The sequence below is a fragment of the Coregonus lavaretus genome (genome assembly GCF_964263955.1).
Source record: "Coregonus lavaretus genome assembly, chromosome: 11".
NCBI classification, from domain to species: domain Eukaryota; kingdom Metazoa; phylum Chordata; class Actinopteri; order Salmoniformes; family Salmonidae; genus Coregonus; species Coregonus lavaretus.
Window position 1 is genome coordinate 15,247,491 of NC_139998.1, and position 25,162 is coordinate 15,272,652.

The window sequence follows — 25,162 nt, forward strand, 5'->3', positions numbered from 1 at the left end:
TTAAATTACTTTTTTTCCCCCTCAATCTACACACAATACCCCATAATGACAAAGCGAACAGGTATTCACAACCTTTGCTATGAGACTCGAAATGGAGCTCAGGTGCATCCTGTTTCCATTGATCATCTTTGAGATGTTTCTACAACTTGGAGTCCACCTGTGGTAAATTCAATTGATTGGACATGATTTGGAAAGGCACACACCTGTCTATATAAGGTCCCACAATTAACAGTGCATGTCAGAGCAAAAACCAAGCCATGAGGTTGAAGGAATTGTCCGTAGAGCTCAGACAGGATTGTGTCGAGGCACAGATCTGGGGAAGGGCACCAAAATATATCTGCAGCATTGAAGGTCCCTAAGAACACAGTGGCCTCCATCATTCTTAAATGGAAGAAGTTTGGAACCACCAAGACTCTTCCTAGAGCTGGCCACCCGGCTAAACTGAGCAATAGGGGGAGAAGGGCCTTGGTCAGAGAGGTGACCAAGAACCCGATGGTCACTGACAGATCTCCAGAGTTCCTCTGTGGAGATGGGAGAACCTTCCAGAAGGACAACCATCTCTGCAGCACTCCACCAATCAGGCCTTTATGGTAGAGTGGCCAGACGGAAGCCACTCCTCAGTAAAAGGCACATTACAGCCCGCTTGGAGTTTGCCAAAAGGCACCTAAAGACTCTCAGACCTTGAGAAACTAGATTCTCTGGTCTGATGAAACCAAGATTGAACTCTTTGGCCTGAATGCCAAGTGTCATGTCTGGAGGAAACCTTGCACCATAACGACGGTGAATCATGGTGGTGGCAGCATCATGCTGTGGGGGATGTTTTTCAGCGGCAGGGACTGGGAGACTTGTCAGGATCGAGGGAAAGATGAACAGAGCAAAGTACAGAGAGATCCTTGATGAAAACCTGCTCCAGAGCGCTCAGGACCTCGGAAGGTGAACCGTCGCCCCCAGTCTAACAGGACAACGACCCTAAGCACACAGCCAAAGCAACGCAGGAGTGGCTTCGGGACAAGTCTCTGAATGTCCTTGAGTGGCCCAGCCAGGGGCCAGATTTTTTAAGGGGGGTAGATCAGCTTAATATTGCAGATAGATTGTAACTTCCATCAATGTAATTGTCTGCATCAATTCCAATCCCCCATGTTTGTTTGTTTATTTATTTATATACACTGCTCAAAAAAATTAAGGGAACACTTAAACAACACAATGTAACTCCAAGTCAATCACACTTCTGTGAAATCAAACTGTCCACTTAGGAAGCAACACTGATTGACAATACATTTCACATGCTGTTGTGCAAAAGGAATAGACAACAGGTGGAAATTATAGGCAATTAGCAAGACACCCCCAATAAAGGAGTGGTTCTGCAGGTGGTGACCACAGACCACTTCTCAGTTCCTATGCTTCCTGGCTGATGTTTTGGTCACTTTTGAATGCTGGCAGTGCTTTCACTCTAGTGGTAGCATGAGACGGAGTCTACAACCCACACAAGTGGCTCAGGTAGTGCAGCTCATCCAGGAAGGCACATCAATGCGAGCTGTGGCAAGAAGGTTTGCTGTGTCTGTCAGCGTAGTGTCCAGAGCATGGAGGCGCTACCAGGAGACAGGCCAGTACATCAGGAGACGTGGAGGAGGCCGTAGGAGGGCAACAACCCAGCAGCAGGACTGCAACCTCAGCCTTTGTGCAAGGAGGAGCAGGAGGAGCACTGCCAGAGCCCTGCAAAATGACCTCCAGCAGGCCACAAATGTGCATGTGTCTGCTCAAACGGTCAGAAACAGACTCCATGAGGGTGGTATGAGGGCCCGACATCCACAGGTGGGGGTTGTGCTTACAGCCCAACACCGTGCAGGACGTTTGGCATTTGCCAGAGAACACCAAGATTGGCAAATTCGCCACTGGCGCCCTGTGCTCTTCACAGATGAAAGCAGGTTCACAATGAGCACGTGACAGACGTGACAGAGTCTGGAGACGCCGTGGAGAACGTTCTGCTGCCTGCAACATCCTCCAGCATGACCGGTTTGGCGGTGAGTCAGTCATGGTGTGGGGTGGCATTTCTTTGGGGGGCCGCACAGCCCTCCATGTGCTCGCCAGAGGTAGCCTGACTGCCATTAGGTACCGAGATGAGATCCTCAGACCCCTTGTGAGACCATATGCTGGTGCGGTTGGCCCTGTGTTCCTCCTAATGCAAGACAATGCTAGACCTCATGTGGCTGGAGTGTGTCAGCAGTTCCTGCAAGAGGAAGGCATTGATGCTATGGACTGGCCCGCCCGTTCACCAGACCTGAATCCAATTGAGCACATCTGGGACATCATGTCTCGCTCCATCCACCAACGCCACGTTGCACCACAGACTGTCCAGGAGTTGGCGGATGCTTTAGTCCAGGTCTGGGAGGAGATCCCTCAGGAGACCATCCGCCACCTCATCAGGAGCATGCCCAGGCGTTGTAGGGAAGTCATACAGGCACGGGAGGCCACACACACTACTGAGCCTCATTTTGACTTGTTTTAAGGACATTACATCAAAGTTGGATCAGCCTGTAGTGTGGTTTTCCACTTTAATTTTGAGGGTGACTCCAAATCCAGACCTCCATGGGTTGATAAATTTGATTTCCATTGATAATTTTTTTGTCATTTTGTTGTCAGCACATTCAACTATGTAAAGAAAAAAGTATTTAATAAGATTATTTCATTCATTCAGATCTAGGATGTGTTATTTTAGTGTTCCCTTAATTTTTTTGAGCAGTGTATATACACACACAGTGAGGGAAAAAATTATTTGATCCCCTGCTGATTTTGTACGTTTGCCCACTGAAAGACATGATCAGTCTATAATTTTAATGGTAGGTTTATTTGAACAGTGAGAGACAGAATAACAACAAAAAAATCCAGAACAACACATATCAAAAATTTTATAAATTGATTTGCATTTTAAATGAGGGAAATAAGTATTTGACCCCTCTGCAAAACATGACTTGGTGGCAAAACCCTTGCTGGCAATCACAGCGGTCAGACGTTTCTTGTAGTTGGCCACCAGGTATGCACACATCTCAGGAGGGATTTTGTCCCACTCCTCTTTGCAGATCTTCTCCAAGTCATTAAGGTTTCGAGGCTGACGTTTGGCAACTCCAACCTTCAGCTCCCTCACCAGATTTTCTATGGGATTACGGTCTGGAGACTGGCTAGGCCAATCCAGGACCTTAATGTGCTTCTTCTTGAGCCACTCCTTTGTTGCCTTGGCCATGTGTTTTGGGTCATTGTCATGCTGGAATACCCATCCACGACCCATTTTCAATGCCCTGGCTGAGGGAAGGAGGTTCTCTCACAAGATTTGACGGTAAAAGGCCCCGTCCATCGTCCCTTTGATGCGGTGAAGTTGTCCTGTCCCCTTAGCAGAAAAACACCCCCAAAGCATAATGTTTCCACCTCCATGTTTGACGGTGGGGATGGTGTTCTTGGGGTCATAGGCAGCATTCCTCCTCCTCCAAACACGGCGAGTTGAGTTGAAGCCAAAGAGCTCGATTTTGGTCTCATCTGACCACAACACTTTCACCCAGTTCTCCTCTGAATCATTCAGATGTTCATTGGCAAACTTCAGACGGCCCTGTATATGTGCTTTCTTGAGCAGGGGGACCTTGCGGGCGCTGCAGGATTTCAGTCCTTCACGGCGTAGTGTGTTACCAATTGTTTTCTTGGTGACTATGGTCCAGCTGCCTTGAGATCATTGACAAGATCCTCCTGTGTAGTTCTGGGCTGATTCCTCACCGTTCTCATGATCATTGCAACTCCACGAGGTGAGATCTTGCATGGAGCCCCAGGCCGAGGGAGATTGACAGGTCTTTTGTGTTTCTTCCATTTGCGAATAATCGCACCAACTGTTGTCACCTTCTCACCAAGCTGCTTGGCGATGGCCTTGTAGCCCATTCCAGCCTTTTGTAAGTCTACAATCTTGTCCCTGACATCCTTGGAGAGCTCTTTGGTCTTGGCCATGGTGGAGAGTTTGGAATCTGATTGATTGCTTCTGTGGACAGGTGTCTTTTATACAGGTAACAAGCTGAGATTAGGAGCACTCCCTTTAAGAGTGTGCTCCTAATCTCAGCTCGTTACCTGTATAAAAGTCACCTGGGAGCCAGAAATCTTTCTGATTGAGAGGGGGTCAAATACTTATTTCCCTCATTAAAATGTAAATCAATTTATAACATTTTTTACATGCATTTGTCTGGATTCTTTTGTTGTTATTCGGTCTCTCACTGTTCAAATAAACCTACCATTAAAATTATAGACTGATCATTTCTTTGTCAGTGGGCAAACGTACAAAATCAGCAGGGGATCAAATACTTTTTTACCTCACTGTAAAAAGGCATTTAGCTCGTTTGGGAGTTCTGAGTCACTGGGCACCTCACGGATGGGTATCCCTTTGTAATCTGTTATCTTCTGCAAGCCCTGACACATCCGAGGAGGCGGTGTAATAGGATTCCACCTTGGCAAGTAGCCTAGTGGTTAAGAGCGTTGGGCCAGTAACCGGAAGGTCGTTGGTTTGAATCCCGAGCCAACTAGATGAACAATCTGTTGATGTGCCATTGAGTAAGACATTTAACCTTAATTGCTCCTGTAAGTCACTCAGGATAAGAGTGTCTGCTAAATTACTAAAATGTATAGCGTCCTTTTGCATGTTTGATGTCTCAGAGGTCGTAAATAAATAGGCAAATATATATAAAATACAAAATGTAGGCTATACGTAGCCTATTAAAATGTATAATAAATATGTATTTTTTCCATTCAGTTCAAACCTCACTTTGAAAACCACTGTGCTAGCTCACTTAACCGGTGTTGACAGTTCGCTGATCCAATCAGAGGGCTGAGTGTGCGTTTCACTAGCCAATCGGTTGCACGTAATATTTTTATTTGTTTGCAAGTTGATGCTGCGGCTACTGTCTGGCTGTGTGGAGAGCCACAAAATGAGTGACAAAACCTGGCTAGAAAATTTCAAGTCAAAGTCGAGTCCCGAGTTGAGGCTGCAAGTCAAGTCATTTTATTTATCAAGTCGAGCCTCAAGTCATCAAATTTGTGACTCGAGTCAGACTAGAGTCCAAGTCATGTGACGAGTCCACACCTCTGCTAATTACTAACTGCACAATTCACATCACTCCGCACTTACCTTGTGGGAGTAAAGAAGCAGATGTTGCTGAAACCCACAGACTCCTGCGACGCGTTGAGCATATCTGAAATCAAACAGAGGTTGTTTAGAGTCATAGCCATCAGAAAACCCTTTCAAGCTAAATAGTAGCCAATGTTAATACTGGGTGCAAATTATAAATTGATTGTTGCCAGTGATCGCATTGAATGATCGAGAGCAATGTATTTACTGTAGCCTATACAGTGAGGGGAAAAAAGTATTTGATCCCCTGCTGATTTTGTACGATTGCCCACTGACAAAGAACTGATCAGTCTATAATTGTAATGGTAGGTTTATTTGAACAGTGAGAGACAATAACAACAACAAAATCCAGAAAAACGCATGTCAAAAATGTTATAAATTGATTTGCATTTTAAATTAGGGAAATAAGTATTTGACCCCCTCTCAATCAGAAAGATTTCTGGCTCCCAGGTGTCTTTTATACATACTCTTAAAGGGAGTGCTCCTAATCTCAGCTTGTTACCTGTATAAAAGACACCTGTCCACAGAAGCAATCAGATTCCAAACTCTCCACCATGGCCAAGACCAAAGAGCTCTCCAAGGATGTCAGGGACAAGATTGTAGACCTACACAAGGCTGGAATGGGCTACAAGACCATGGCCAAGCAGCTTGGTGAGAAGGTGACAACAGTTGGTGCGATTATTCGCAAATGGAAGAAACACAAAATAACTGTCAATCTCCCTCGGCCTGGGGCTCCATGCAAGATCTCACCTCGTGGAGTTGCAATGATCATGAGAACGGTGAGGAATCAGCCCAGAACTACACAGGAGGATCTTGTCAATGATCTCAAGGCAGCTGGGACCATAGTCACCAAGAAAACAATTGGTAACGCACTACGCTGTGAAGGACTGAAATCCTGCAGCGCCCGCAAGGTCCCCCTGCTCAAGAATACCAAACATTATGCTTTGGGGGTGTTTTTCTGCTAAGGGGACAGGACAACTTCACCGCATCAAAAGGGACAATGGACTGCGCCATGTACCGTCAAATCTTGGGTGAGAACCTCCTTCCCTCAGCCAGGGCATTTAAAATGGGTATTCCAGCATGACAATGACCCAAAACACACGGCCAAGGCAACAAAGGAGTGGCTCAAGAAGAAGCACATTAAGGTCCTGGGGTGGCCTAGCCAGTCTCCAGACCTTAATCCCATAGAAAATCTGTGGAGGGAGCTGAAGGTTCGAGTTGCCAAATATCAGCCTCGAAACCTTAATGACTTGGAGAAGATCTGCAAAGAGGAGTGGAACAAAATCCCTCCTGAGATGTGTGCAAACCTGGTGGCCAACTACAAGAAACGTTTGACCTCTGATTGCCAACAAGGGTTTTGCCACCAAGTACTAAGTCATGTTTTGCAGAGGGGTCAAATACTTATTTCCCTCATTAAAATGCAAATCAATTTATAACATTGTTGACATGCGTTTTTCTGGATTTTGTTGTTGTTATTCTGTCTCTCACTGTTCAAATAAACCTACCATTAAAATTATAGACTGATCATGTCTTTGTCAGTGGGCAAACATACAAAATCAGCAGGGGATCAAATACTTTTTTCCCCTCAATGTAAATATTGTGGAAAACCATCAGAGGACAAGCTAAAACAGAAAATGCATTCTAACTTTTATTGAAAATGTTCACGGTACAAGTCATAGCAATGCCAAATGTGTTACCCATTTATTCAAATCCACTACCAGAGCAAAAGGAAATGCATGCATTGGCCGGGAATCGAACCCGGGCCTCCCGCGTGGCAGGCGAGAATTCTACCACTGAACCACCAATGCTTTACATGCTAGAATTTCCCTGCTTAGGGCTTAAAAAGGAACTTCATTCCACAAAATAATCTAGCCTGAGAGTGACCACCAACCAGAGTGAAGGGGAGGAGCACAGCAAACAAGTGACTGAGTATGTCAAAGCAGGACGGCAGATTTTCTCAGCACATAGACTCAGACTGAATGAGCATGTATAACAAAAGGTACATTGAGAACAGAACCCTGGACTCTCACAGACTTTATGAGTACCTTAAATACTCCTGCTGTTGACCTGCTATTGTCAGGGAGAGGGGTGGGTTACCAGCAGCCTAATGTGATTACAGGCTGATGGCAGCTTATGGCGCATTCTTCATACACTACTTCCCCTCACTCACCCTAGATGGCGGGGGGAGGGGGAGGCAGAGCAAACATGTGCAGGCGGGGAGGGTACGGCTCAGAGCACCTTAGCAGGAGGAGAAGAATGACTCATCTCCCCCCTTCCCTCACCTTTTCTCCTCCAGGCAGTCCTCCCCTCTCCCTCTTCTCTGGCCAACCCCTTAGTGACGTGGCTCTCGGTCTCGTTCAAAAGAGCAGGATACACCCGATACTCATCTAAGCATGGGTGGTACAGTGGTAGAATTCTCGCCTGCTGCACGTGAGCCGGGTGGCCCGGGTTCAATTCCCAGCCAATGCATAATACCTTTTTTAGAGATTCCTCCTTCAGATAATACTATATAAACCAAACATTGAAAGGCATTCGAGGCACAGTTGTGAAATATTACACATTTATGAAGCTATATTCACTCCAGATGCTGTTTGAGTACAGACACAGTTTGTCAAATACAATTCTTATCAGTCTAAAAACAGAGGCACAATTTTGATAGCTGTACTACAGAACTACGCTACGAGCAAGGACAAATTTGATAGGGCCACAGATGTGGATATTATTGGGTGTATGACTGAATATTATTAGCTCCAATCTCTACAAAAAGCACTTTCAACCATAAACGGTTGGGCAAATAAGTGCATGTAAAGACACCAAATAACCAATATACCCAGATAAATAGGGCAGGATATGTGAAAGTATGTATGAGAGTCAGTCATACATAGAAATGCACATGGATAGTATTGGACTAGAGTTTGCTAGCTAAGTAGCCAATTCTGGCTTGCTAATGACGATACATCAGTCATGGGTCCAAAGAATCATGCAAATGGTAGTGAACTCATTAACAAAATCATGTTTTGACATTGTAGTCGCTATTGCGGTTTTGGTTGTCTGTTTGTTTTGCTTAGTGACTTTGCGAATATCATCTTTTTGGCATTTAACTCTGATCTAACTAGCCGCATCTAATCCGGTTTAGGCATGTTGACTGAAGTCCCAAATTCCCATGAGAATTTGCGCACTCACGGATACGGAGCCTCAGAAATAAAAGATCCGGTCATGGATTAGGAGCCACTCCCAATTTTTTTTACTGGCCTACACACAATATCCAATAATGTCAATTGTATTATGTTTTTAGAAATGATTAGAAATTAATTAAAAATGAAAAGTCAATAAGTATTCAAGACCTTTGTTATGGCAAGGCTAAATAAGTTCAGGATAATAAAACAATGTCTTAAGTCACATGGACTCACTGTGTGCAATAAGAGTGTTAAACATGATTTTTGAATGACTAACTCATCTCTGTACCCCACACATACAACTATCTGTAAGGTCCTTCAGTCGAGCAGTGCATTTCAAGCACAGATTCAACCACAAAGACCAGGGAGGTTTTTCAATGACTCGCAAAGAAGGGCACCTACAGTGAAGAAAAAAGTATTTGATCCCCTGCTGATTTTGTACCTTTGCCCACTGACAAAGACATGATCAGTCTATAATTTTAATGGTAGGTTTATTTGAACAGTGAGAGACAGAATAACAACAAAAAAATGAATGTCAAAAATGTTATAAATTGATTTGCATTTTAATGAGGGAAATAAGTATTTGACCCCCTCTCAATCAGAAAGATTTCTCGCTCCCAGGTGTCTTTTATACAGGTAATGAGCTGAGATTAGGATCCAGGCTCTGTCGCAGCCGGCCGCGACCGGGAGACTCATGGGCGGCGCACAATTGGCCCAGCGTCGTCCAGGGTAGGGGAGGGAATGGCCGGCAGGGATGTAGCTCAGTTGATAGAGCATGGCGTTTGCAACGCCAGGGTTGTGGGTTCGATTCCCACGGGGGGCCAGTATAAAAAAAAATATATTATTCACTAACTGTAAGACGCTCTGGATAAGAGCGTCTGCTAAATTACTAAAATGTAAATGTAAAATTAGGAGCACACTCTTAAAGGGAGTGCTCCTAATCTCAGCTTGTTACCTGTATTAAAGACACCTGTCCACAGAAGCAATCAATCAGATTCCAAACTCTCCACCATGGCCAAGACCAAAGAGCTCTCCAAGGATGTATAAGGGACAAGATTGTAGACCTACACAAGGCTGGAATGGGTTACAAGACCATCGCCAAGCAGCTTGGTGAGAAGGTGACAACAGTTGGTGCGATTATTTGCAAATGGAAGAAACACAAAAGAACTGTCAATCTCCCTCGGCCTGTGGCTCCATGCAAGATCTCACCTCGTGGAGTTGCAATGATCATGAGAACGGTGAGGAATCAGCCCAGAGCTACACAGGAGGATCTTGTCAATGATCTCAAGGCAGCTGGGACCATAGTCACCAAGAAGGACTGAAATCCTGCATCGCCCGCAAGGTCCCCCTGCTCAAGAAAGCACATATGCAGGCCCGTCTGAAGTTTGCCAGTGAACATCTGAATGATTCAGAGGAGAGCTGGGTGAAAGTGGTGGTCAGATGAGACCAAAATCGAGCTCTTTGGCATCAACTCAACTCGCCGTGTTTGGAGGAGGAGGAATGCTGCCTATGACCCCAAGAACACCATCCCCACCTTCAAACATGGAGGTGGAAACATTATGCTTTGGGGGTGTTTTTCTGCTAAGGGGACAGGACAACTTCACCGCATCAAAGGGACGATGGACGGGGCCATGTAACGTCAAATCTTGGGTGAGAACCTCCTTCCCTCAGCCAGGGAATTGAAAATGGGTCGTGGATGGGTATTCCAGCATGACAATGACCCAAAACACGGCCAAGGCAACAAAGGAGTGGCTCAAGAAGAAGCACATTAAGGTCCTGGCGTGGCCTAGCCAGTCTCCAGACCTTAATCCCATAGAAAATCTGTGGAGGGAGCTGAAGGATCGAGTTGCCAAATGTCAGCCTCAAAACCTTAATGACTTGGATAAGATCTGCAAAGAGGAGTGGGACAAAATCCCTCCTGAGATGTGTGTAAACCTGGTGGCCAACTACAAGAAACGTCTGACCTCTGTGATTGCCAACAAAGGTTTTGCCACCAAGTACTAAGTCATGTTTTGCAGAGGGGTCAAATACTTATTTCCCTCATTAAAATGCAAATCAATTTATAACATGCGTTTTTCTGGATTTTGTTGTTGTTATTCTGTCTCTCACTGTTCAAATAAACCTACCATTAAAATTATAGACTGATCATGTCTTTGTCAGTGGGCAAACATACAAAATCAGCAGGGGATCAAATACTTTTTTCCCTCACTGTATTGGTAAAAAAACAAACAAACAGACATTGAATATCCCTTTGAGCATGGTGAAGTTATTAATTACACTTTGGATGGTGTATCAACACACACAGTCACTACAAAGATACAGGCATCCTTCCTAACTCTGCCGGAGAGGAAGGAAACCGCTGAAGGATTTCACTATGAGGCCAATAGTGACTTTAAAACAATTACAGAGTTTAATGGATGTGAGAGGAGAAAACTGAGGATGGAGCAACAACATTGTAGTTACTCCACAATACGAACCTAAATGACAGTGAAAAGAAGGAAACCTGTACAGAATAAAAGTATTCTGCATCCTGTTTGCAATAAGGCAATAAAGTCAAACTGTAAAGAAATTAACTTCATATCCTGAATACAAAGTGTTACGTTTGGGGCAAATCCAACAAAACACATCACCGAGTATCGAGTATCACTCTTCATATTTTCAAGCATGGTGGTGGCTGCATCATGTTATGTGTATACTTGTCATCGGTAATGACTTGGGAGTTTTTTTAGGATAAAAAAAAAATGAATAGAGTTAAGCACAGCCAAACCCTAGAGGAAAACCTGGTTCAGTCTACTTGACAACAGATACTGGGAGACAAATGTACCATTCAGCAGGACAATAACCTAAAACACTGAATGTTTGAGAGGCCTAGTTAGTTTTGACTTAAAAATCGGTTTGTAAATCTATGGCAAGACTTGAAAATCGCAGTTTAGCAATGACCAACAACCAACTTGAAACAGCTTGAAGAATCTCAAAAAGAATAATGTGCAAATATTTTACAATCCAGGTGTGCAAAGCTCTTGAGACTTACCCAGAAAAAAAAAATCTACTGTACTCACTGCCAAAGTTAATTCTAACATGTATTGACTCAGGGGTGTGAATACTTACGTAAATTAGATCTGAATTTCATTTGCAAACATTTCTAAAAACATGTCATTAACTTGATCATTATAGCGCATTGTGTGGAGATGGGTGAGGAAAATCAATTAAATCCATTTTGACACCAGGCTGTAACAACAACATGTGGAATAAGGGGTATGAACACTTTCTGAAGGCGCTAAATGTCCCTCACAGTCCTCTCTGAGGTTGGAGCAGGGGACTGCAATACTACAGGGTCCGTGGAGCAGTTGTTGTAGGGGGGTTAAGTAACTTTCTCAATGGCACAACAGCAGGCGATGGCATCTAGGATTTGATACCAGCAACCCTCCGGTTGCCAGCTCACTTCCTGCCAGACATTACGCGTCAGCCCTGGGATTCATGTAGTCGGCTTACACCTAACTCGAAGTCCTCCTGAATTCAGAGACTGGAAAGGCAGTTTTGATGTTGTCGGCACGATGCATCGATAATGAAGGGCTGGCACAATCACTGTATAACCGATTCCCGGCCAATGCAAATCACATTTAATACTTTACATTATCCAAATCTGCATAATGCATTTGGAAGTCCGTTAACACTAAATACGGTACATTAAGGCAACATCACATCCTGATCATGAATTCCAAGAGGCATGTCCAGCACATTCCTCTCCCAGGACAGACGCACAGAAGCATAGATTACACACAAAACCAACAGCACAGTGCACTTTCCATTAGAGCAAGACATCCATCTTATTAATTTATTTATTTATTCGTCCAATTGTACACACAAGGTCCAACGGAAATTAGAATTTGACCGCTTTAACCCAAGCCCTCCGAAAAGACACATGTACAGGTTGGAGAGGTGAGAGCAGGGGGCTTCCATACTATGGGGTCTGTGTAGCAGTTGTTGTAGGGGGATTAAGTGCATTGCTCAAGGGCACAACGGCAGGCGATGGCATCTAAGATTTTACAACAGGACCCGTCCAGGACCGTCACAGCCCTAGTCGGTTCTCCTCCATGTCTTTCTCACTCACACAGAGCCCCCGAGCGCCACCCACTGTCATTACAACTATTGGATTTTTCAAATCCAAACAACGAGGTCTCAACCCCACAGGAAAACCCCCCAGAACCAATCCATTTAAAAACCTAGTGTTAAACGGGATTTGAAATGTCTGTACTTTTTCAATACTAGAACAATGACTACAAAATGTACACAATAAGCAGGGTGTCAGAATAGAAAAAGGTAAACATTTTGACACTGGCCCAGACCTAAGGCAAAACATTTTCCCCTTTTTCGAATTGAGTCACAGCAACCTGCTGTAAACAATGACAGGATTTAGGAATAAAATTACCTTGATTCAATTCTCCTCCCTGTTCACCTTGGAATTAACAACCATCCTTGTCATGCAGGCCAATTTGGACAAACTAAAACAAAGCATCACTAGTGGTAACTTACCGTTAGTATCCCCCTCGGTCTTTGGCAGGCTGTCTTCTCTAGGTGGGCTGTCACCGCTTCCAGCTTCTTCTTCATCCTCATCATCTTCAGGGGTCACCAGCTTCATCAGGCTGTGGTTGCAGGCACTGGCAGCCTCTTTGGTGCCTGGACAGGATCAGTGAAGGATACAAACCTCCAGAAATAGAGCTATGGCGCCATCTGGTGGCCAGATTTGATATACGCGAGCACACTATCTTACAGTAAACAACCATTACCAAGTTGATCAGTGAAAAAAGGCCTAATAGTTACCATTCTTTGCTAAAGCATCTAGTTATACATTCCATCTGACACCATGATGTTTCTATAAAAAAAACTATTGTTGCAGGACTATACTGTATGCTTGGTGCCGGAGGGGATGGCTGCCGTTTTATGGACTCTTAACCAACCGTGCTTTTTTGTTATTTCGCATTGTTTGTAAATGATTTTGTACATAATGTTGCTGCTACCGTCTCTTATGACCGAAAACAGCTTCTGGACATCAGAACAGCAATTACTCACCTTGAACTGGACAAATAATTTTTCTTAAAATGAGTCGGACGAGAGGGATTTGCTCCAGACACCCGACAGGGCCCTCATCCCCGTCATTCGCAGTAAAAAGAAAATAAGATATCGCGGAAGGAGATCAGGGTGCCTGGTAAGGAGCCGACAACGAGTGGCTAATCTGCCTTTGCCATCTATACTATTGGCCAATTTACAATCGTTTGATAATAAAGTGGACGAACTACAAGCACGTATATCCTATCAACGGGACATTAAAAACTGTAATATCTTATGTTTCACCGAGTTGTGGCTGAACGACAACATTAATAACATACAGCTGGCGGGTTATACACTATTGGCAGGATAGAACAGCAGCCTCCGATAAGACATGTATATTTGTAAACAGCTGGTGCACGATATCTAAGGAAGCCACTAGGTTTTGCTCGCCTGAGGTAGAGTATCTCATAAGCTGTACACCACACTATCTACCAAGAGAGTTTATCAATATTCTTCGTAGCTGTCTATTTACAAAACACCAGTCTCAACGTCAACAGTGAAGAGCGACTCTGGGATGCTGACCTTCTAGGCAGAGTGGCAAAGAAAAAGCCATATCTCAGACTGGCCAATAAAAAGACAAGATTGAGATGGGCAGTCTGAGATATGGCTTTTGTACATACCCCAACCAGAAGCCATGGATTACAGGCAACATCCGCACTGAGCTAAAGGGTAGAGCTGCCGCTTTCAATGAGCGGGACTCTAACCCGGAAGCTTATAAGAAATTCCGCTATGCCCTCCGACGAACCATCACACTGGCAAAGCATCAATACAGGACTAAGATCGAATCGTACTACACCGGCTCCAACGCTCATCGGATGTGGCAGGGCTTGCCAACTATTACAGACTACAAAGGGAAGCACAGCCGCGAGCTGCCCAGTGACACGAGCCTACCAGACGAGCTAAATTACTTATTTACTCGCTTTGAGGCAAGTAACACAAACATGCATGAGAGCATCAGCTGTTCCGGACAATTGTGTGATCAAGCTCTCCGTAGCAGATGTGAGTAAGACCTTTAAACAGGTCAACATTCACAAGGCCGCAGGGCCAGACGGATTACCAGGACGTGTACTCCGAGCATGCGCTGACCAACTGGCAAGTGTCTTCACTGATATTTTCAACCTCTCCCTGACTGAGTCTGTAATACCAACATGTTTCAAGCAGACCACCATAGTCCCTGTGCCCAAGAACACTAAGGTAACCTGCCTAAATGACTACCGACCCGTAGCACCTACGTCTGTAGCCATGAAGTGCTTTGAAAGGCTGGTCATGGCTCACATCAACACCATTATCCCATTATCCCAGAAACCCTAGACCCACTCTAATTTGCATACCGCCCCAACAGATCCACAGATGATGCAATCTCTATTGCGCTCCACACAGCCCCTTTACACCTGGACAAAAGGAACACCTACGTGAGAATGCAATTCATTGACTACAGCTCAGCGTTCAACACCATAGTGCCCTCAAAGCTCATCACTAAGCTAAGGACCCTGGGACTAAACACCGCCCTCTGCAACTGGATCCTGGACTTCCTGACGGGCCGCCCCCAGGTGGTAAGGGATGGTAACAAAACATCTGCCACGCTGATCCTCAACAAGGGGGCCCCTCAGGGGTGCGTGCTCAGTCCCCTACTGTACTCCCTGTTCACTCATGACTGCATGGCCAAGCACGACTCCAACATCATCATTAAGTTTGCCGATGACACAACAGTGGTAGGCCTGATCACCGACAACGACGATACAGCCTATAGGGAGGAGGTCAGAGACCTGGCAGTGTGGTGCCAGGTCAACAACCTCTCACTCAACGTGATCAAGACAAAGGAGATGATTGTGGACTACAGGAAAAAGAAGAGGACCGAGCACGCCCCCATTCTCGTCGACGGGGCTGTAGTGGAGCAGGTTGAGAGCTTCAAGTTCCTTGGTGTCCACATCACCAACAAACTAACATGGTCCAAGCACACCAAGACAGTTGTGAAGAGGGCACGACAAAACCTATTCCCCCTAAGGAGACTGAAAGGATTTGGCATGGATCCTCAAAAGGTTCTACAGCTGCACCATCGAGAGCATCCTGACTGGTTGCATCACTGCCTGGTATGGCAACTGCTCGGCCTCCGACCGCAAGGCACTACAGAGGGTAGTGCGTACGGCCCAGTACATCACTGGGGCCAAGCTTCCTGCCATCCAGGACCTCTATACCAGGCTGTGTCAGAGGAAGGCCCTACAAATTGTCAAAGACTCCAGCCACCCTAGTCATAGACTGTTCTCTCTGCTACTGCACGGCAAGTTTTACCGGAGTGCCAAGTCTAGGTCCAACAGGCTTCTAAACAGCTTCTACCCGCAAGCCATAAGACTCCTGAACGTCTAATCAAATGGCTACCCAGACTATTTGCACCCCCCCCCACCCTTTACACTGCTGCTACTCTCTGTTTATTATCTATGCATAGTCACTTTAATAACTCTATTAATGTACCTATTACCTCAATTACCTTGACTAACCGGTGCACCCGCACATTGACTCGGTACCGGTACCCCTGTATATGGCCTCGCTATTGTTATTTTACTGCTGCTCTTTAATTATTTGTTGTTCTTTCTTAAAATTGCATTGTTGGTTAAGGGCTTGTAAGTAAGCATTTCACTGTAATACACCTGTTGTATTCTGCGCATGTGACAAATAACATTTGATATGATTTTGATTTGATACTAAGCTTAACGTGATGAAGGATACTCTTTTTGCGGTCGTCGTAGGACAGGCAGGGCAGGACAGCAGTCAGGATGCCAGAGGAGTAGGGCAGGACCACCCTCCCAGCCAGCTGGATAAACTCCCTCATCCACGTCATGGCTGTCAACTGGATTAGGTCATTAGCTAGAAGGACAGAAAGAGAAAGTCATTCTGGAGCCAGGTGGGGACTTTGATAAGACAGAGAACTTGGAAATGGTTCTGTGATAACTTGTTAGAAACTTTCAGGCGAATATCAAATCACTCCTGAACTTTCAACCTTCATTCCACTAGGGATAACTGTGTAAGTCATATTTTTGTCTAATGGATAGAACAGGCCTAGATCGCACCACAGTGGCATTTTGAAAGTGGGTGCTTAAAAAAAACAGAACATAAATTAAAAACAGTCAATTTAAAAACAGAAGATATTCAAAGCAATGCAAGCTCTCCCTGCCACTAATATCAGATTTCCTTGCAGCATTAGAGCAGATCAGTTCTTCTTTCCTCATTGGCTAATGAGTCACACTACCCCTGTGATGGTTATAGTGTGGTGAATGCTGGGTTCCTCTTACACACACTAAGCCCAGCTACGATCTATGGTCCTGTTTTTAAAATCGGTTTTCCGTTAAAACGAAAAACAATTACAAAATTCCACATCAGTTTACAATGCAGAATGTTCCTATTACGTATGCATGACCACTAGGGGCAGGCAAATAAGTTCTATACACCGCAACCCTTTACAGACATAAATAGAACACAGCTACAGTAACATGTCAAGAGACAATTGATAACTTTACAGACAATAAAATAAAATAAAAAGTGCAGCCTCAGGTCTGTACCTTCTCAGACAGTAGAATTCTGCTCCGACATAAAATGTTCTGTATTTTTTCCCTAACAATAAACGTTGCTGGTTGATGTGCTGCTGTGTTGTTTTTTATGTATGGTAGCTAGATGTGTTTTATTTCTACTAAATGTCTTGATAAGTCACGGTATTTAACAAAAATAACTTTTTTAGTGGTATACACACAGGCTGCACGCAGCAGCTCCCGATTATTTGATTGACAGTTCTGGTTGCCTACTGATGGATTTTAGTCCCGCTTTGGAAGGAGCATTCCTTTACAGACATGTAAATGTAAGTAAAATGTCCATTCATACCACTAGAAAAGGTTGTGTCTGCATTTAAAAAAAACGTAGTATAGCCTACACGAACAGACAGAAAAGAAAAAAAAACATGTGGTTGCGCTTTCAAGGGGCCACATTCCATTATGTCTGAAAAGCGTAATCGATACAGGTTACGGTAGCCTACTGTAAGTTAATATTTGGTAAATACGAAGAGTAGGCTACTCCGTGCTCGCAAGACTGGCCCGAAGACATCGGTGCCATGAATAGGCTAGGATATTCTACACGCAACAGACCGAAGACACATTTGCATCATTAGCGAAGAGAGAGCAGGCAGGCCAGCGTGACGGAGAGAGGCGCAGAAGCGTGCTCATATGTTTTGGTGATCTGCATCTAGCAATGTCTTGTTTTGCAAATTCACCAAGTAGCCCAAAGTTCGACTCATCCTCTCTGGTTTTATTTGAATTACACAACTTCCCCAGGCTACTGATGTTTTCATCACTTGACCGCGCGTCTTGCTGACCATGTGTCTTTGTGGCTGGGCTATTTCATTTTGTCGTTATAAAAATAAGCTGTTACCGTGTTCCAACACATATGCTTTCTGTTTCAGAGTTGTAACAAAGTCACTCCACGAATAACAGTGATTGCACACTTGAATTTGTGTTTGTGGTTTTTACATACAGCAACAAACTAATTAAAATGCTATTGTGTTATTTGAAATAAAATAAAAATCGTATTCTAATGATACCTAAGACCTTCATAAAAACAATCAAATTATTATTTTTGCGATAGCATACATGAAATCTATTATTTACACTGTTAAAATGTCGTAGTCAGAATGACTGCTCGTTAGCTTGAAGGGGGGTCCATCGAGGCCCAGCGGTTGTAGTGTTAAACCCTAACAATTGCTTACAGATCAATCTAAGGACATATTCCTGAAATTCCACTTTACCAGTTTTAATTAAAGATTTAATGGATGGATCCCCATGTGAAACTTACTGAGTTTGGACTCATCAGAAACCTGGCAATGGATGACCAGGATGTTGGCCATCTCCGCAAACTTGACACTAGAGGGAGTCTTCTTGATCTCCTTCAGGAACTCTCCCAAGACAACTTCACACCTGAAAGACAAGAAACGACAGTCACAGTTTCCAAAACGACAGTCACAGTTTCCTTCCTAGAGTCCAGCAGCATGAGGAGGGGAGAACAGAGGGTTTGGATATGGGAAGAGAAAATAGGAATAAAGGGTTCTTACGTCCTCCGGATCTCTTTGCTGCTGTCCCCTAAGATCTGGAAAAGTCCATCAAGGATTTCTGGCAGGTAGTCCAGGAGGTTGATGTCCGGAACAGATTCCAGAACTAGTATCTGTAGCAGGGGAGAACCAGAGAGACAACCTCAGCTGCTATTAATACAACTACCAGTGTATAACATTTTTCATAACACACTTTTAGGTGGGCTATAGGATAGCCAAAAAACTCCCACATTTGACCAAAACGTTAAAATGGCTATTAAGGAATGGATATGAATTAATAAAGAGTGATGAATAATGATATTGCTGTAAAAGTATAGAAACAGGTCTTATTCTGCTCATCAACAAAATATGTTTTATTGTGACATGGCAATCAGTTGTAAAAGCCATGCACAGACATACTCACCCAGGATATGATGAACTGACGGGCATACTGGTTATTGGAGTAGATTCTCTCACGCAGCAGGGGGACAAACGCCACCAGGTCAAACTTGTTACTCTCTGTCACAATGTCCTGTGAAGGCAGAGAAGTAACATTTTTTGGGGGGTTCATGACCGAACTCATCTCTTACCTTAGCTGCCATTCATCTATAACTGATTGTTCCATTTGTCGCTTTAGCTATACTGAAAGCACTATCGTTAACCACCTAATCTAGCCAAAGCCCATTCTAACCTGACATTACATTTCCAGGAAATGTCTCGACATGGTTTGTACTGGAATCTCACCTTCAACAGTCTGTCAAGGAGTTCAGAGCCACTCTTCACATTGGGGTCAGGATCTGCAGCAAGCTGGAGTAGAGAGCACAACATCAGAGGTAGCCTAAAGACATGTCTTCTCTGGGCATGTCTTCTCAGAGCATTGAGACTCTGGTTACCTTGCTGAGTCCGTCAAAGAGCACGTTAAAGTGGGGCAACACTGCTCCTCTGGCCACTTTCACTATGTTGTAGAGCGCCTCACAGGCATAGTACCGCAGTCTGCTGTCTGAATCATTAAAGCAGGTGAGTACGGGCTCGATAAGCTCCTTCAGGTACAGCCCGGAGTCCTGCAAGTCACACACATTAACACACCAAATACATTAGGGATGCAATCTCAACTTTAAAAAATGACTTAAATGCAGTCTTCTCGAACATGTACAGTCGTGGTCAAAAGTTGAGAATGACACAAGTATTGGTCTTCACAAAGTTCGCTGCTTCAGTGTTATGAGATACTTTTGTCAGATGTTACTATGGTATACTGAAGTATAATTACAAGCATTCCATAAGTGTCAAATACTTTTATTGACAATTACATTACGTTTATGCAAAGAGTCAATATTTGTAGTGTTGACCCTTCTTTTTCAAGACCTCTGCAATCCACCCTGGCATGCTGTCAATTAACTTTTGGGCCACATCCTGACTGATGGCAGCCCATTCTTGCATAATCAATGCTTGGAATTTGTGGGTTTGTGTTTGTCCACCCGCCTTTTGAGGATTGACCACAAGTTCTCAATGGAATTAAGGTCTGGGGAGTTTCTTGGCCATGGACGCAAAATTTCGATGTTTTGTTCTCCGAGCCACTTAGTTATCACTTTTGCCTTATGGCAAGGTGCTCCATCATGCTGGAAAAGGCATTGGTCATCACCAAACTGTTCTTGGATGGTTGGGAGAAGTTGCTCTCGGAGGATGTGTTGGTACCATTCTTTATTCATGGCTGTGTTCTTAGGCAAAATTGTGAGTGAGCCCACTCCCTTGGCTGAGAAGCAACCCCACACATGAATGGTCTCAGGATGCTTTACTGTTGGCATGACACAGGACTGATGGTAGCGCTCACCTGGTCTTCTCCGGACAAGGTGTTTTCCGGATGCCCCAAACAATCGGAAAGGAGATTCATCAGAGAAATTGACTTTACCCCAGTCCTCAGCAGTCCAATCCCTGTACCTTTTGCAGAATATCAGTCTGTCCCTGATGTTTTTCCTGGAGAGAAGTGGCTACTTTGCTGCCCTTCTTGACACCAGGCCATCCTCCAAAAGTCTTTGCTTCACTGTGCGTGCAGATGCACTCACACCTGCCTGCTGCCATCCCGCAGCTGAATCAACTTTAGGAGACGGTCCTGGCGCTTGCTGGACTTTCTTGGGCGCCCTGACGCCTTCTTCACAACAATTGAACCTCTCTCCTTGAAGTTCTTGATGATCCGATAAATGGTTGATTTAGTTGCAATCTTACTAGCAGCAATGTCCTTGCCTGTGAAGCCCTTTTTGTGCAAAGCAATGATGACAGCACGTGTTTCCTTACAGGTAACCATGGTTAACAGAGGAAGAACAATGATTTCAAGCACCACCCTCCTTTTAAAGCTTCCAGTCTGTTATTCTAACTCAATCAGCATGACAGTGATCTCCAGCCTTGTCCTCGTCAACACTCACCTGTGTTAACGAGAGAATCACTGACATGATGGCAGCTGGTCCTTTTGGCAGGGCTGAAATTCAGTGGTAATGTTTTTGGGGGATTAAGTTCATTTTCATGGCAAAGAGGGACTTTGCAATTAATTGCAATTCATCTGATCACTCTTCATGACATTCTGGAGTTTATGCAAATTCCATCATCAAAACTGAGGCAGCAGACTTTGTGAAAATTAGTATTTGTGTCATTCTCAAAACTTTTGACCACGACTGTATATTAAGTAGATGCATTTACATGAAATGTTGACGCACTTATCCAGACGCACTTACAAACTTGTAACTTGTTGGAACGGGGGAAAACAAAAGCATTTTTAAAAAAGCATGATATGCAAACTACAAAACAACCCTGTGTAATGTATAATGCGTTGCAGATCTGTGTATGGGCGCCCAGAGGCCATTACCTTTCCCAGGGCAATGGAGCATGCTGCCAGGCCTATGAGGCCTCCTTTGCGGCTGTGGGGGTGCTGGGACAGGGCGAACTCTGAGGCCAGGATCTGGATAACATGTCTGATCTGGGTAGAGTTGTTCTGAGCCACAAACTCCCTCACCAGTCTGTGGATTAAGGCAACAGAGAAAGGCTATGTTCATGAACATACAGAAACAACTGTCTAGCGAGATTAGGACACACAATAATCAGAGTAGTGTTCAATCCTGGTCCTGGGGATACACATGGTGTGCAATGCAGGCTTTAGCCCAAAACATTTGCCTCCACTGATCAACTAGGCTTAGGCCTAATCATAAAGACATTGATGAGTTTAATCAGGAGTGTTAGTACTTGGCTAGAACAAAGCCTGCCCACAGTCTGTCTCCAGCCATCAACTTATCATACAATGCAGCGACATAACCCAATCAGGGGCCTGTGGCAGGACCACCTAATGCTCCATAATCCTTTCCCATTTTAACTTGAGTGTCACATGATTCCTTTTACATGTCCCATGAATGGAAACACAAGGACAAACCAGTATCATGTGCCTGAAAGAATGCAGGTTTCCCTATTTAATTTCACTTAATAAAAAGGCCTCAACTTTCAAAATCCAGAGCATTTCAATTAATCATTTGATGACAGTGGGTGACATCTCATATGGGTTCTCAAGAGATTGCTTACCATGTGTACTGCCCACAGCCAAACCCAACTTAATTGAAATTCTATGGAGTGTGTGACGTGATGGTCACATTACTGTACAAACCCTTCCCACTAGCTGACTCGTACCAACTATGCCAGTGATGCACAGGTATGAGACAGACAAGTAGCCTTGGGTGGGCAAAAACTTTTCGGAAGGCTATATATTACCTCCTACAAACACAAAACAATATACTTTCACCAGAATCATGTGCAAGAAGGACAACTCACTTTTCAATCTCTAGAGCAGCAACCTTCCTCTTCTCGTACAGTTTGTCGTTGAGTGCTCTGACAATATTTGGGGTCAAAGGCGAGAAGTCTTTCTCGGTGTTCATTTTCAGAGGCTTTAGCGGGGAACTTGACAGTTCCGTTAATAATCAGGTGCACGTTGTTTCATAAACTCACCCTAAACTATTCCAATAACGACGCAAATCAGAAAGAAAATAGACCCCGATACCCAACCTGAGAATAGCAGGCTTCGAAGCCGAATTATATTTCAAAGCTATCTTTGTTTTAGAAAATTGGGATAACCTGTTACGACGGCGCGTGGAAAGATGTTCGTTGCGAAGATACCTATTGACAATATGAAGCGATTCGTCCTAAGAGACTTGCTCATGTAGCCATTTTCCTGGCTCACATGACTTCCTTGAAGGGCGGGTAGTCAAGCACAGATCTGAAGCTCTGTTTTGAACGTCACTTGCAAATGAACGGGAGGGGTGGGGCGCTTTAACATCAGGGCTGCGTTCAGTATGAAAAAACGTAGTGGAAGGTTCAATTAAACGGAAACGGTGCTAAAGACCAGCTGAAAAACGGGGAGGGGTGGTGTTTTGATTTCAATGTGCACCGCTGCCATTTGAACACGTCACTAATAGCTTCAAGCCACACCCACCAAACGGAACAAACGTACAAATGTCTGTCAAGAACGTACAGGTGCGTTTTGGGTGAAATGTGTCGTTCAGTACAAACCATTTCGTAACGTAGCAAACGTTCAACCGCACCCCCAGAATGACGCACAGGCACTCTCACTGGATAATAAAAAAACATGGTCCATTTTTACATTTGGAATGGGACACCACTTGTGTTAAATGAACTTTTCATCACTGTTGCTGAAATGTGTAGGCTAGCTGTTTTTAGCAATGCTAGTATTTACACACTGACGTTGTTGGTAATTAGCTCACAAAAAAACGTAATAGTCAGCCGGCCGCCGGAAGTTAAAAACAATTATATTTCAACTTACTGTCGATTGTGTGGCGGTTTGGTCCTTATGCAGTTGGGGCTTTTTTTTTTTTTTTACATTCATGGAACGTATAATTAAACAGAATTTCCACACGTGGGTCTGTCCCCCACAAGTTATTGCTTTTTTGTGCAGGGTATGGCCCACATGCAGGACTTTTTTAGACATGTGGTCAGCGGAGAGAAAAGTCTGAAATGTGTTCTATATGATGTTCTCAATTTGCCCCCTGCATAAGGAACCCTACGGACAACAACCCTAATGTTAACGTAAATGCTCATGATAATGTTCGCTTTTGTAAAACTGATCAAAAACCTCTCAGCTCCTGAGAAATTAGTAATATGGCACTTACAGTTTGATGCACAATTTAAAATGGACAGCAGTGTTTCAATCCAAAAGGAGTTCTGCGGGAGGTATGCTAACGCCTGAAATGTTCATCAAAATGGAGGAAAGCACATGTCTCTCTCTGCAAAGGTGTTCTGATTAGGAGGGGGTGTTCTGCAATTAGATTACTGATGGGGTGACTGTTGATTGCTATGCTTGGCCAATAAGGTTGCTGGATGGAAGATGGGGCGCTCTGGGGTTTTGGGCTGTGTGACTGGAAAGAGCCATTAGGGGGTGCTAGGAGGTAGGCCTATTCGCTCAGGTGAAATTTAAACAGGTGTTTTTTCATACAGGCAATCACTTATAGGTCTGTGGTAATCACCGGTCTAGTCCTTTCGATTTGTTGAGTATATGATTGTTGACAATGCTACGTTTTTTGGTCTTCTTCAGCCAGGAATATGTTACTTTGACGTTTTATAGTTCATAAAAACTCTTACAAAACGAGATTGCAATAACTAATGGCTCTCAAATTCAACTTGAATGTGTGTTGAAAATGTTATGCTTGTGTTAACAAAATGACAAACTTTTACAACCGACAACACATTTATGAATTAAGTCTGTTTAATGAACATTGTAAATGCTATGTAGGTTAATGGATGTGACATTTACTAGGTATTTTTGGTCCTCATGGTCATTTTCTGCTGTGTCCGCGACGGTGTCCTTGGTGAGAAACGACTATTTGCCTGAATTGTTACATCGGATCGTTATAGATTGACAGTATTTACTCGATTTATGTCACACTGCACTGTGACAACGAAGTGTTTGATATCCAGTGGTGTAAAGTACTACTTTAGTAAAACATTTTTGGGTATCTGTACTTTACAATTTATATTTTTGACAACTTTTACTTCACTATATTCCTAAAGAAAATGTTGGTGAACACATAATTGGAGAGGAAGTACAAAACCAACGACGCTAGACAGAGAGGAATTTGCTTAAGCAAAAGGCAGTTTATTAAACACAGAGATATCTGTTACTGTTAGCTAACATGCATGGGATCCTGCTAATTAACATGCATGGACCTAATCATATAGCACTCTTAGTGTCAGCTGAGAAGGATGGATAAACAGAGTTTACAGCATTACTTTATACAATGTAACATAAAGGAAGGGGTCCTTCTTCTAGTCCCTTGATTGGTTCCCGAGGCGTAGGAGGCGGGTCTGCTCTGTCCAGAGCAGATGCCCCATTGGTGCACGGCAGAGTCCTCTGCCCTTGGCACCCGACCAGTAGACAGGGGAGTTGAGAATGAGTGTGCGTGCAAATGAAATGTCTTGTGTGTGTCCAGGGAACTCGTGAGGAGTATCTGTTGGTTTATGGCCGGAGGTGGGGGTGTTGTCCTATTATCGCATTCCTAGGCCATCTGGTGAGAAGATAAGGCGCTCTCCTCTGTCCCTTGTTCTCTGACCTGGAACAGCATTTATTGAAAACAGGCTCCAAATGGGTCTTACAGAACATTTTAGTCAGACCAATCT

The 25,162-nt window shown here is 44.1% G+C and overlaps 1 protein-coding gene across 1 annotated transcript in view; it reads right to left on the bottom strand.

Annotated features, from left to right (window-relative positions):
- The window catches only part of LOC311137720 (protein VAC14 homolog), a 34,089-nt gene extending 11,377 nt beyond the window's left edge, over window positions 1–22,712 (bottom strand). Inside the window, exons 1-10 of the mRNA XM_084172278.1 lie at window positions 22,307–22,712; window positions 21,357–21,507; window positions 19,396–19,563; window positions 19,247–19,309; window positions 18,927–19,034; window positions 18,527–18,636; window positions 18,271–18,392; window positions 16,162–16,299; window positions 12,862–13,005; window positions 5,153–5,216 (exon numbers count right to left, since the gene is read on the bottom strand). Coding sequence (XP_084028404.1) covers window positions 5,153–5,216; window positions 12,862–13,005; window positions 16,162–16,299; window positions 18,271–18,392; window positions 18,527–18,636; window positions 18,927–19,034; window positions 19,247–19,309; window positions 19,396–19,563; window positions 21,357–21,507; window positions 22,307–22,410 — 1,172 coding nt within the window. The 5' untranslated portion in view covers window positions 22,411–22,712. The remainder of the gene's footprint in view (window positions 1–5,152; window positions 5,217–12,861; window positions 13,006–16,161; window positions 16,300–18,270; window positions 18,393–18,526; window positions 18,637–18,926; window positions 19,035–19,246; window positions 19,310–19,395; window positions 19,564–21,356; window positions 21,508–22,306) is intronic.
- Between the last annotated feature and the right edge of the window lie 2,450 nt (window positions 22,713–25,162).